Here is an 11,206-nt window from a genome sequence, read left to right on the forward strand (position 1 = left end):
TAGTAAAGAAACTGCTTTTTTAAAAACCCAGAAACATGAGCTGGAGTTGTGGCTCAGTGGTAGAGTGCTTGCCTAACACACGTGAGGCACTGGGTTTGATCCTCAGCACCACATAAAAATAAATAAAATAAAGGTATTGTGTCCATTTACAAATTAAAAAAAAAAAAAAAAGAACAACCCAAAAACATGAGTTTTAGGGACATGAGTGACTCCCCGCCCTCCCAACTGCTCCTCTTAGTACTATCTTATTCACCTGCTTATTAGATCCTCTTCCCAAGGTCTGGCCAGATATTCAGCCCCCAACCGCTTAATGTCTTTGAATGGATAAAATTTACTTCCCCATCTAAAAGTGCATTATTCCCCAAACAGGAGGAATTGTAAATCAGTGACAAACGTTGGAGGCTGAGGGGAACGTGGTTGAGGATTGCTTCTGCCTCATGACTCAATGGCCTTCATTAACGGAGCACCCATGTGCAAAGAGGCATTGAGGTTTGAGGTGCAGACCACCTCTCAGCCAACCAGCAGAAAGACCACACACACACAACGATCAGGTGGAAAAGCTACACCAGTTTTAAATCAAGGAATTTTAGAAGACGCTTGGTCACAAATACAAGGGCTGCAATGTCAGAGGAATATTTCATTTATTTAGTAAGATATGGGGAAATGAGAAAGTCAACTCAGCTGGTAAGGACTTACAAACACCTCAGCACCAGGGAAGCAGGATGCTCGTGGAGCGTGTCTGAATTAGATGCCCCCCACCACCCGGGCAATCCAGTGACCTACAGAGATGCCATCTAAATTCAGTCTTGAGTTCCAAGTGGTCTATTATGTGCAGGCCTATGCTAATTGTCTCCAACATACTTAATCCAGGAGATTAAAGTCTTGACCGTTATCCATCAATGACAGGTCCTCACTCTCCCAACAAAGCACAGGTCAGTTCAGCCTCTCAAGTTGAAGCTAACAATATTATGGCAAAAAGTACAAAGATTACCTGTGGACAGAAACAGTTGTCAAGGGACCACACTATGTGTGCGAGTAAAAGTCTGAAGGATCCAGAGAGAATCAAATGTGGCCAGCCACATGCTAACACACACCTCTCAGCCAACCTATTCAGAATGAGTTCTGTTCAAACAATCTTTATGAAGGTTTCTTCATGTTATTTATAAATTCAAAGCAAATTTACTTTATAAGCAGTTAGGGAATCCTTTATTTAGTAATGTTCTGCAAGTTCACAAAACTGCTTCTTTCAGAACATGATACTGAGCTTCTAACAACCCAGAAATAGGAACTAAGACTAGGCAAACGGTGCCTCAGAGATCAAGAAACATTTACATAGTTCGACTGTTAAAAATAGTTCAGCATGCATCCAGTGAGCACAGCGTGTCTGTCAGTGTTTGCAGTACACAAGTCCTTCAGGGAGGGGGGAGACTTTTGGACTGCACTTCAGGTGTCTCCAAATGCGGGTCCTGGGCAACGTCTTTCTGAGGCTGGTTTCCTTCCACTGCAGTCTGAGGTGTGATACTTGTCTGTTCAGATTTCCAGGAACTCTGACTACCTTCCTGCTGCTTAAAAGACCAGATATAAGTAACACAGATGTTATCACTTCCACTCAATTAACTGGCTGGAGACATATGACTAGACACATTCTGTCACTGAGTGAAAAATTTAGCACTAATATCTCAAGTCAAATTCTGTAATGACAAAGAGTAAACATGATAAAAATTTGTACAGAATCACAATTTCAAGAGCCCTAATGACAACTCACTTGTTCTAAATGGCAGTCATTACCACCAAAATTTCAGTATATTCAAATAAACAGTATTTGACCTTAAGTTTTAGAAGATGAGCCAAGGTTGAAGAAAAAAACAAACTCCCTGTTAATTTCTGTCAAATAGGAACAAAACCAATTTTAACACTAACTTCTTTTTTTCAATGCAGGGGATGGAACCCAGGGTCTCACACAGGCTCCACCTCTGAGCTACACCCCCAAGTCCAACAGTAACAATCTTATAATAAAGTACTCACAGTCTTTGCTTCTCCTACTCGTCTTAAAATGACACCTTCTGCCAATAAAGCCTTCCCCGTTTCCACAAATAATTTCTCTTCATCTACTTCTCCAAGGTTCTGAAGCTCCATGTACTTCTCCACAAACCTGGAAGCAACCACATCTGAGGTCTGTATGTCAGGGCAACCAGGACCTGCTGCCACATAGCACCAAGCACTACATCTTTCTCTGAAGTAGAGTTCGACGAAACTCCTCAGACTGATGACTAAATCCTTGGGCAGGGCAACTCAAAACTTGAAAATGGCTTACCGTTGACAGTTTGACTTGAAGTTTGGATTGAACAGATCAAAAGCTTTTTGGCCAGACCCATAGGAAGAATAAAATTTCCTAGAAAAATACAAACAATATGATATAAATATCCAATTATAGATGTGGCCAGTGGGACAGAAGGAATAAAGAATAACTTCTCGCTCATGGGGAGTGAAAAGTAACACTCCTCTCCCTTCTGCACCCCAATTCCCCAGTTTCTCTCTCAGGAGGCAACACAGACCAGTTTAGTGCACATCCACCCAGAAATATCCTACCAACACACAAGCCTCTACCATTCCCTGTCTTAGTCACATTCCCAAAGAATGGGAGATCCTGCCCTACATCTTCCCCCTTTTTTTTTAACTGTAGTAAATTGCATAAATATAAACCCTTCTGAAATGAACAACTGAGGAACATTCAGTATAATCACTATGACCTCTAATTCTAAAACATTTTCATCACTGCCCAAAGAGGCCCTGTACCTGTTAAGTGGTTATTCATTTTGCCCTCCCTCATCTTGCCTTTTTAACTTAATTTATTAAAGATTACCTCAAATCAGTACATATACAATGTTTCCAGTTCTTTGCTACTCTAGACAGTGCTACCTGTCTATAGGTACAGAATTACCTGTACCTATAGTTCCTCCTGCATTGTGCAAATAAGTCTGTGGAATAAATTAACAAAAAAATGGTATTACTGGATCAAAGTATGTGCATTTGTAAATAAGCCTTCCAAACTGCCACATGCTTTCCAAAGCAATTGTACCAATTTACACTCACACCAGTCATGTATGAGTGACTATTTCCCTGTATCCAGACCAAGTTATTATATTCCAACTTTTTGATTGCCAATTTGATAGCTGAGAAGTCATAATTCATTCTAGACAGTGTCTTGTTAATTTACCCAGGCTGACCATGAGCTTGTGATCCTCCAGCCTTACACTAACATGTAGAGGGGATTACAGGCATACAGTACCATACTGGGTCGTTGTAGTTTTAATTTGCTTTTCTCAAATGATCTTTTCAAGTTTAAAGGCAAAGTGAGTTTCCTTTTCTGTGAACTATTTATGTTCTTTGCCCATTTTTCTATTTGATGGTTGCTGTGGACTGAATGTTTGTGTCCCCTAAAATTCCTATGTTAAAACCCTAATTCCCAAGGTGATGGACCACTGGGAGGTTATCAGGCCATGGGTACAACCTGCACGATAGGATTAGCACCCTTAGAAAAGAGGACAGGGCTTGCTTCCTCGCTCTACTTGCCCCCATGTGAAGACAGCAAGAGGACCCTCGTTGAATCAGGAAGAGGGGTCTCACCAGAACCCTTATCTCAGACTTTACAGCCTCCAAAACTATGAGTAATAAATTTCAGTTGTCTATAAGTCACCCAGGTCATGGAATTTCTTATAGCAGCCCAACTAAAATAGTGGTCTTTCACTCACTGGTTTATTAGCAAACTCTATGATTATCTAAATAGGAAATTAGTCTTTTGTCATACATGTTACTAAAATTTTTCCAGGTTTCTTTGCTTGTCTTTTGATCCTGCTTATTGTACTTTTTTGTGCATAAAACTTTAACATTCTTTTATAGCTTCTGGATTTTATGTCTTGCTTGAAAAGGACTTTATCACTCAGATTACTTTTTAAATTCTACCATATTTTTTTCCAGTACTATATGGTTTTACTTTTTAAATTTAGGTCCTGATATAGCTGGAATTTATTTTAAGTTCTGAAAAGTATTAAAAACACTACTTAAAAAGAGCCACAAAGATAAACATTCAACAAATTGTATAAATACAAAGTGTTACTACTTAATAATTATAATATTTAAGCAAATAGATGGAACAGTAAAATATTCCACATTCTCTGATGACCTATCATCCGGTTCCAATGACATCCACAGAAGCACAAATACTGTTAATGTATAAATAAAGCACAAAAGCATCCTGAACAAGTACATGCAATGAATCTAAGCAAAAAGGTACAGAAAAAGTCTTTAATTCCCCCAAATACCTCATATCCTATCCTGAAAATTTCCACTTACTTCTTCTGCTACCTTAAAATGCTATGAAAAAAAGCATCCTCAAATAAAAGATGCCTGGATCCTGCCAGACATTGGTGGCACATGCCTATGATCCCAACAACCCAGGAGGCTGAGGTAGGAGGATCCCAAGTTCAAGGCCAGACTGAGCCACTTAGCAAGACCCTGCCTCAAAATAAAATAAAAACAACTGTGAATGTAGCTCTGTAGTAAAGCACCCGTGAATTCAATCCCTAGTCCAAAAAAAAAAAAAAAAAAAAACAGCCTGGATCTCAGTTAAGACTATAAAGACTATCAATGCCATTTTCTTTTATCCAGGAATAATGACTAAGAATAAGAGTGGGGCACATGACTTCCAGTGGCTCTGGAGGCTGAAGCAGGAGAGTCTCAAGTTCAAACCCAGCCTCAGGAACTTATCAAGAACCTAAGCAACTCAGTGAGCCCCTGTCTCTAAATACCAAATGGGGTAGGGAGGTGGTTCAGTGGTTAAGTGCCCCTGTGTTCAATTCCTGGTACAAAAAAAAAAAAGAATAAGGGATGTGTATTAACTTCAATTAGGCACAATCGCCAATCTTAACATTTAAGATAAAAGAAACCATACAAACTGTAGATGCTAAAAGCTAACATAAGTATTTGAGGGAAGGGCTTTGTCAGTAAATTCTCAGTGAGTGGTGCAGTGCAGATATATGTACAGAAAAGCTGAATGTAGCCACAGAAATGGCTTCTAGTCCACTGTTTCAGGAGATGATTCAGGGAACTCATAAAACTCTTGATGGTTATCCTCCAAAGAACTGTAATCTTGGTCCTTAACCCTTCCCTTTCAAGGATTTTCTCTCATCTCCCTCTACTAGACTAGTGGTTCATTTGTTTATTCATTAATTTATTAATTTTTTCATTTGTGCAACAATTAATGAGTAACTTCCATATCATTTACTGGGCTAGGTGCTAGTACAAGGATAAATCAGATAGTAAATGGCCCATGTAGTGCTTAATAAATGTGTATTGTTGAATAAAGATGGTACCTAGCATGCAGAGCTATTAAAGACAGTTTTCAGAACCTCACAGAGCAGTATGAACAAAATACTCAGAATATACTAGAAAGATACTAACAGGGGGAGGCAGCAGAGCTCAATCTCCAAAGTGTGACATCTGAATTATTCTTTACTATGAAAAAGTAGAGGGTTTTCAAGTCATTTTTAAGAAGGTTGGTGAGAAATCATAAGTACATGCTATTTAAGCTACTTAGCCTGTACTTTTAGTTACTTAGGCTATTTAGGTTTGGGGGGAAACAAGATGGAAGGAGGAATGGAGATTAAAGAATAAATATTTCTACTACTTTCAACACCTAATTTGTACTTTGAAAGTAACTCAGAGAAAGATAATTGAATTTACTGAAAAAGACTTTCCTAAACACTCTAAAACTAAGGGCAATGAGGCCAACAGGAAAAAAAAAAAAAATTGGTATATTTGAATAAATAAAATATCCTGGTGCACAATGGCACAATAGTTGGCACATAGAAAGCACCACAGAAAACATTCATGGAATAAAATAATTAGTTTCTTTATACTAAAGAAAAATTATGAATAATAAATGTTTACAATATTATATCTTTGATTCTATAAAGAACTCTAATTGAAAGCTGGGTGTAGCTGCACACACTTATAGTCCCAGCTACTTGGGAGGCTGAGGCAGGCAGATACCTTGAGCCTAGGAGTTCAGGTCAGCCTGAGCAACAAAGCAAGACCCCATCTCAAAAACAAAACAAAAATGACAAACTCTTATTGATAAGTAGTAACAATTATTGCTGGACATGGTGGCACATGACTAATCCCAGCAACTTAGGAAGTTGAAAGAGAAAAATCACAAGTTTGAGGTCAGCCTCAGCAAAAGAAGAAGATAAACAGACTAATAGTAATAATTAAAACAGCAGGTACACATAAAATATTTCAAACAAAAATTCAATGGTCAATAAACAAGAAAGTGCAGAAAATTACTAATCAAGGAAACAAAATTTCTAGACACTATTTTTAAAACTAGATCAGAAAAAAATTTTAAATAATTATCAGTGCTGGCAAGTAAGAATTCTCAGATACTACTAATCAGAGTGAAAGTAGGACAACTTTTTTGAAACAAACTGGGTAACAGTGGCAAAAACTTTAAAAATGTTCAAGCTGGCAGGGCATGGTGGTAGCCACCTATAATCCTAGCAGCTCAGGAGGCTGAGGAACGGGTATAGTAAATTCAAAGCCAGCTTCAGCAAAAGCAAGGTGCTAAGCAACTCAGTGATACTCTATCTCTAAATAAAATACAAAATAGGGCTAGGGATGTGGCTCAGTGGTCAAGTGCCCCTGAGTTCAATCTCTAGTACCCAAAAAAATAAAAAATAAAATAAAAATTTAAAAAATTAAAAAAAAACGTTCACACTCTTTGACATAATCAACTCTAGTAGTAGAAATATACCTTAAAGAAACAATCAGTGTTACAAAGATATTTTCAGAAATATTGCTATTTATTATAGCTAATAATATATAAACACCAAATATCCAACTCTAAAGAAATGGTTATAGAATATTCACAATAAGCAACTATATTTTTAAAAATGTGTAACATGAGAAATTGCTCACAATGTAAAGTAAAAAGACACACATTATTTGTATCATGTTACTGATTAAATATATATACACACTACATACATACAGAAAACAGAAGGAAAGACCCAAATGTTGTTAATAACAATAATGGCTGACATTTATTAAAGGTTTACTTTGTGCCAACCACTGAACTAAAAAAAATTTTATGCATTATCTTATTTCACCTTTATAACTCCAGAAGTACTATTATTATATTTTACTGTATGGAAACTGAAGCTTACAGGGATAATTTGCCCTAGGACACAGGCTAAGTCAAGTTACAGGGCTTGCCCTCAAACCACTCTCTCTAAACTGTGGGATTACAGGTGATTTGTGCTTTCTTCTTTATGCTTCTCCTTTGTTTCTAAATTTTCTATAATAAGCATGTTATTACTTTTATAATAAAAAAGGAAACAGATGCCAAGGAAATAAGGATGTAAGTACTTTCCTTCAAATTATTAGTGAGATTATTTTAAATCCCTTGGACTTTTCAGCATCCTTCTGAGTGGCTTCAAAGATCCCAACTACTAGTTTCTTTGACCACATACCTGTCTCCACTCCTGGAGAAGCAGGCACAATGAGGAACCCGAGCTTGGAGTAAGAGATAAGATTCCCCAAGTTGCTACCCTCCTCTATAACCACAGGAAGTTAACTTCCTTCAGTCTCATAGTCCTCTTGGATAAAATGGAGACAAGGATACCTACCTTACGGGGTTAGAGGAAGGTCTACAAGATACTATCTGAAAATGGTTTAGCAGTGTCTGGAACAAAGCAGATTGGCAGAAAACAGGCAGTTACAACTGCAATGATCTGTCAGTTGCTAGGCTCCAGATTTCATTTCTCAGAACTTCTGTTTCTTCTCACCATAGGGAAGGGAGGACTGTTGATGCCCTCATTTGACTTTGATATACAAGATTACCTCCGCAGGGGAAGTCCCTGACTCAACTTATTTATGTTACCAGACTGCTACTTAAATCCTCCCTTCTTAACTTCTGTTGTGTCCTGATCACTACACAGGCTGCACACTCACGCTCTTATTCGATCCTCGTGGTACCAGATGTCCTGGATGAGAGCTTTGGCTTTGCCATACCGCAGGCGAGGTCTTTGGAAGACCGGCTCCCTCAAAGGTGGGAAGGCCTCGTATATGTCATACCAGAGGGGCTTCTCCTTCAACACCCCAGCCCGAAGCAGATCCCGAGTCCTTAGGGAGGAGAATCAAGGTCAGTAGATGACAACAGCCTGCTAAAGACCCTAATCAGTCTAGCACTTGGAACATCAAAGGTACCAGGCAGTCCACAGCATATCACGGCGGAAAAAGGACCCAACAGAGTGTTTCCCACTTACAGGGAAAATACTGCCAATATCACATCAACCTAGCAACAGCCAGGAGTTAACTCCCTTTCACGCATCCCACCCGGGCCCATTACGGATAATGCAAGGACAGTCTAGTCAGGCCCATCAGCCTCTATCTTCCTCCCTTCCTCTTCCTAGAGGTTTCTACTGGGAAGGCGCGCGATTGATAAAGTCAGTTAAAAATACTCTGAACCAGGAGACAGCATTAGGGCTTCACCTGACTTAAGATGCACGCACCCAACAGAAGCCTAGCACTGCTCAATCCCACCCAGGGAAGGGCATGGCTTACTGAGACTCCTCCTTGGGTACGCACCCTCTGCCCACACCCGGGTGCAAGCACGCACCGCGAAAAGACACTCCCCACGGTCTCCAGCCGGCTCCCCGCCATGACCCGCGCCTGGGAAAGAATACAACCTGCCGCTACCGGAACCGGAAGCGGTTGCCGGCGGCTGCGACGGCAGGTAAAGGGGTCATAAGTTGCTAGCCGAGTCGAGGATCGAATGCATACGCCACAGCCCATCCGGGGGGCGGAGCCAGGCGGAAGCAAATGAAGGCCCAAAGCGGCGCGCTCCCGACTGCTTACCAGGTTCAGGCAGGAGCACTCGATAGCCGAGCCAAAAGAGAGGGAGCGAACCAAAGGCGATCAGAAGTAATAAATGACCGATCCAGGGGAGGGATTAAGTATGGTGTTTGCTTTACCTTTTCTGGTCTTCAGACCAAAAGTTGGGGCCGGACAGAGGGAATATGGTGGGGGAGAGCTGGGGAGAGCTGAAGTCACTAGCTCTGAGGCCGGACTGAGCCCACTCTTGGTCAGAGGCACAGGCTACGCAGAAGGAAACCGAGTCAGGGACCGGCAGTCACTTTCCCAGGTTACTTGGAACCCAGTTCTCATTCCTCCGCCTCCGGCTGTGCAGCACACGCCACCTAAGCCCTTCCCTGGAGTGCCGCCCGCATCCGCAGTCACCGGGATGCTGCTTGCATGGGCTGTGTCCTCCGGTGGAGGCGTCACTGGCTTGCTCTCCATCGGAACTTGTGAAAGTGTCAAGAACAGATTCTGAGAAGGAAACTCGGAAATCTGGGGAAACTAACTTCTCGATGCTTAACTGTTAACAAATACGTGGTTGGGTGTGTAGCTCAGTTATCACACTTCAAAAGTATTCCATAGAAATCAAAGCATAATTTAATCTGAATATTTGTATAAGAATCGTCATTGCAGCATTATTTGTAGTGGCAAAAAAAATTCTTCAAATAGAAAGTAGATGGAAAACTTTGGTTCATACGTTGTATGGACACCTATGCAGCTATTCAAATGAAAAAGCTGGACCCATATGTATTTACTTATTTTAATTCCTGTGGCTTATGGTTAAATAAAAAAGGAAGATGCAGAATCACCTTTAGTGGGATTCCAGCCTGTTAGAGGAAAAAAGAAAATATCCTTCTATGTGTCTGTGTTTATATGAGGATAGAAACTGTGAAAGGACACAACCAGGCTGTGGACATTGGGTGTCTCGGAACAAAATTGGAAGGGGGGATGGAGACGTTTTTCTTTATGAATGTTTTAGAGTTTGACTTGTAAAGAGTTTGTATTTATATGTGAAACTTTTAATCACACACACACACAAGGTCTCTAGGGAGTCCATTATCTTTGTCAGCAGGAAAGAGCAATAAGTCATTCCAAAGTTCTGCCACCCTAAAGGAGACTCCTGATGGGGAAGCAGGGAATTTTTGATGAGCAGTTACTACTTGTTTGTGTTATCTCACAGAATCCACATGCCTTCTCACAAGGTAACTACTATCATCCTCATTATAGATGAGAAGCACGTCTGCAGGAGGTTAGGTAACCTGTATGATAGAGGCAGGATCCAGCCAGCCTGGCCCCATTCCAGGACCCCACAATGCTACTTAAACTAGCATAATGCTGGAGACTGGAGGACTGACGGGGTTGAACAAAACTGGCCCCAAAGTCAGGGGGTGCAGTGACTTGAGGCTAGGTCCCAACTAAGAAGTGGGCTTCACTGCTGCCTCATGACCTGTGGAAAAAGCACAGCTCTGGCCTCTGGCCACTTGTGGAGGCTCTGTTCTAAGAGGTCTAGAATATTTTGCTCGGGAGAGCAAACATGCCCCTAGCTAAATATAGTTTTCCTAGGCTTCATAACTTTCTAATTTTGTCTAAGTCAGAGGTATCTGCCAGGCAGGACTACAGGCACACTTCCCTTCTCTACCTGAGCCTGACTCTGGAGGCTAGCGAGTCTCTGCTGCTAAAGAATTAGAAGGGTTTATTCCAAATTCGGGGAGGGGAGCCAAAGACCCAAACCCTCAATGAGGGAGAAATTACAAGGCAGAAATTTCCTCTCTTAATTATCTTGGGGTGGTCCCTTCCTCTTTTGAGTCTTTGAAGTTTCCCATTCCAGCATCACATTTAATGCTTCTGCAACTGAGAGAGCAGAATAATGGTGGGCAGAATGGGGGGACCATGGGGGCTGTGGCAACATGACTGATTGGAAGCCCTTTGCGCGTACAACAGGAGGTGCACCCAAGAAGTGTTCATTCATAGTGCAGTGGGAAGCTGTTAAGCAGCTGGGGACAGAAAATTTAAAAAAAAAAAAAAAAGACATTTGAGGCTTTCTTTCTTCTTGAGTAGAGACCTAGTCTCTCAAGGCTGAAATGAGCTGGGGCACATAATGCGTGCTGCTGAGCAACAGGCTGATGATATTTGATATTCCATAGGTTGCCTGATTGTTTAATTTTCTTGAGAAATGATCCATTCTTCCCACAAGCATTTAAGCACTTAAACTGATGTTGTGCTGAGTCCTAGAGGTATCAACTAATAGAGTTGAATAGGCAAATACATAATTGATAAGTGATGTGATGAA

At 40.8% G+C, this 11,206-nt stretch overlaps 1 protein-coding gene across 2 annotated transcripts; it reads right to left on the reverse strand.

The window, feature by feature from the left end:
- Nucleotides 1-624: 624 nt before the first annotated feature.
- Nucleotides 625-8,802, reverse strand: Mrps23 (mitochondrial ribosomal protein S23). Of its 2 annotated transcripts, none has more exons than XM_047545366.1 (5): nucleotides 8,678-8,802; nucleotides 8,011-8,181; nucleotides 2,315-2,392; nucleotides 2,026-2,152; nucleotides 625-1,562 (listed from the first exon to the last, which is right to left on the reverse strand). In XM_047545366.1, exons 1-5 carry the CDS (start codon nucleotides 8,719-8,721, stop codon nucleotides 1,413-1,415), a joined length of 570 nt encoding a protein of 189 aa, XP_047401322.1. In that variant the 5' UTR covers nucleotides 8,722-8,802; the 3' UTR covers nucleotides 625-1,412. The 2 variants fall into 2 exon arrangements, with proteins under 2 accessions (XP_047401322.1, XP_047401321.1); XM_047545365.1 differs by having other exon boundaries at nucleotides 625-1,565.
- Between the last annotated feature and the right edge of the window lie 2,404 nt (nucleotides 8,803-11,206).

The sequence above is a fragment of the Sciurus carolinensis genome, chromosome 3, assembly GCF_902686445.1.
Source record: "Sciurus carolinensis chromosome 3, mSciCar1.2, whole genome shotgun sequence".
Lineage (NCBI taxonomy): Eukaryota > Metazoa > Chordata > Mammalia > Rodentia > Sciuridae > Sciurus > Sciurus carolinensis.

Excerpts from the sequence above, each read along its gene's own strand:
- Mrps23 (XM_047545365.1), bottom strand. The coding sequence starts at position 8,721 with ATGGCGGGGAGCCGGCTGGAGACCGTGGGGAGTGTCTTTTCGCG. Across the intron at positions 2,153-2,314 it reads TTCAAGTCAAACTGTCAACG|GTTTGTGGAGAAGTACATGG; the intron begins GTAAGCCATTTT and ends GGTTGCTTCCAG. Across the intron at positions 1,566-2,025 it reads GAGTAGGAGAAGCAAAGACT|CAGCAGGAAGGTAGTCAGAG; the intron begins GTGAGTACTTTA and ends TGGTCTTTTAAG.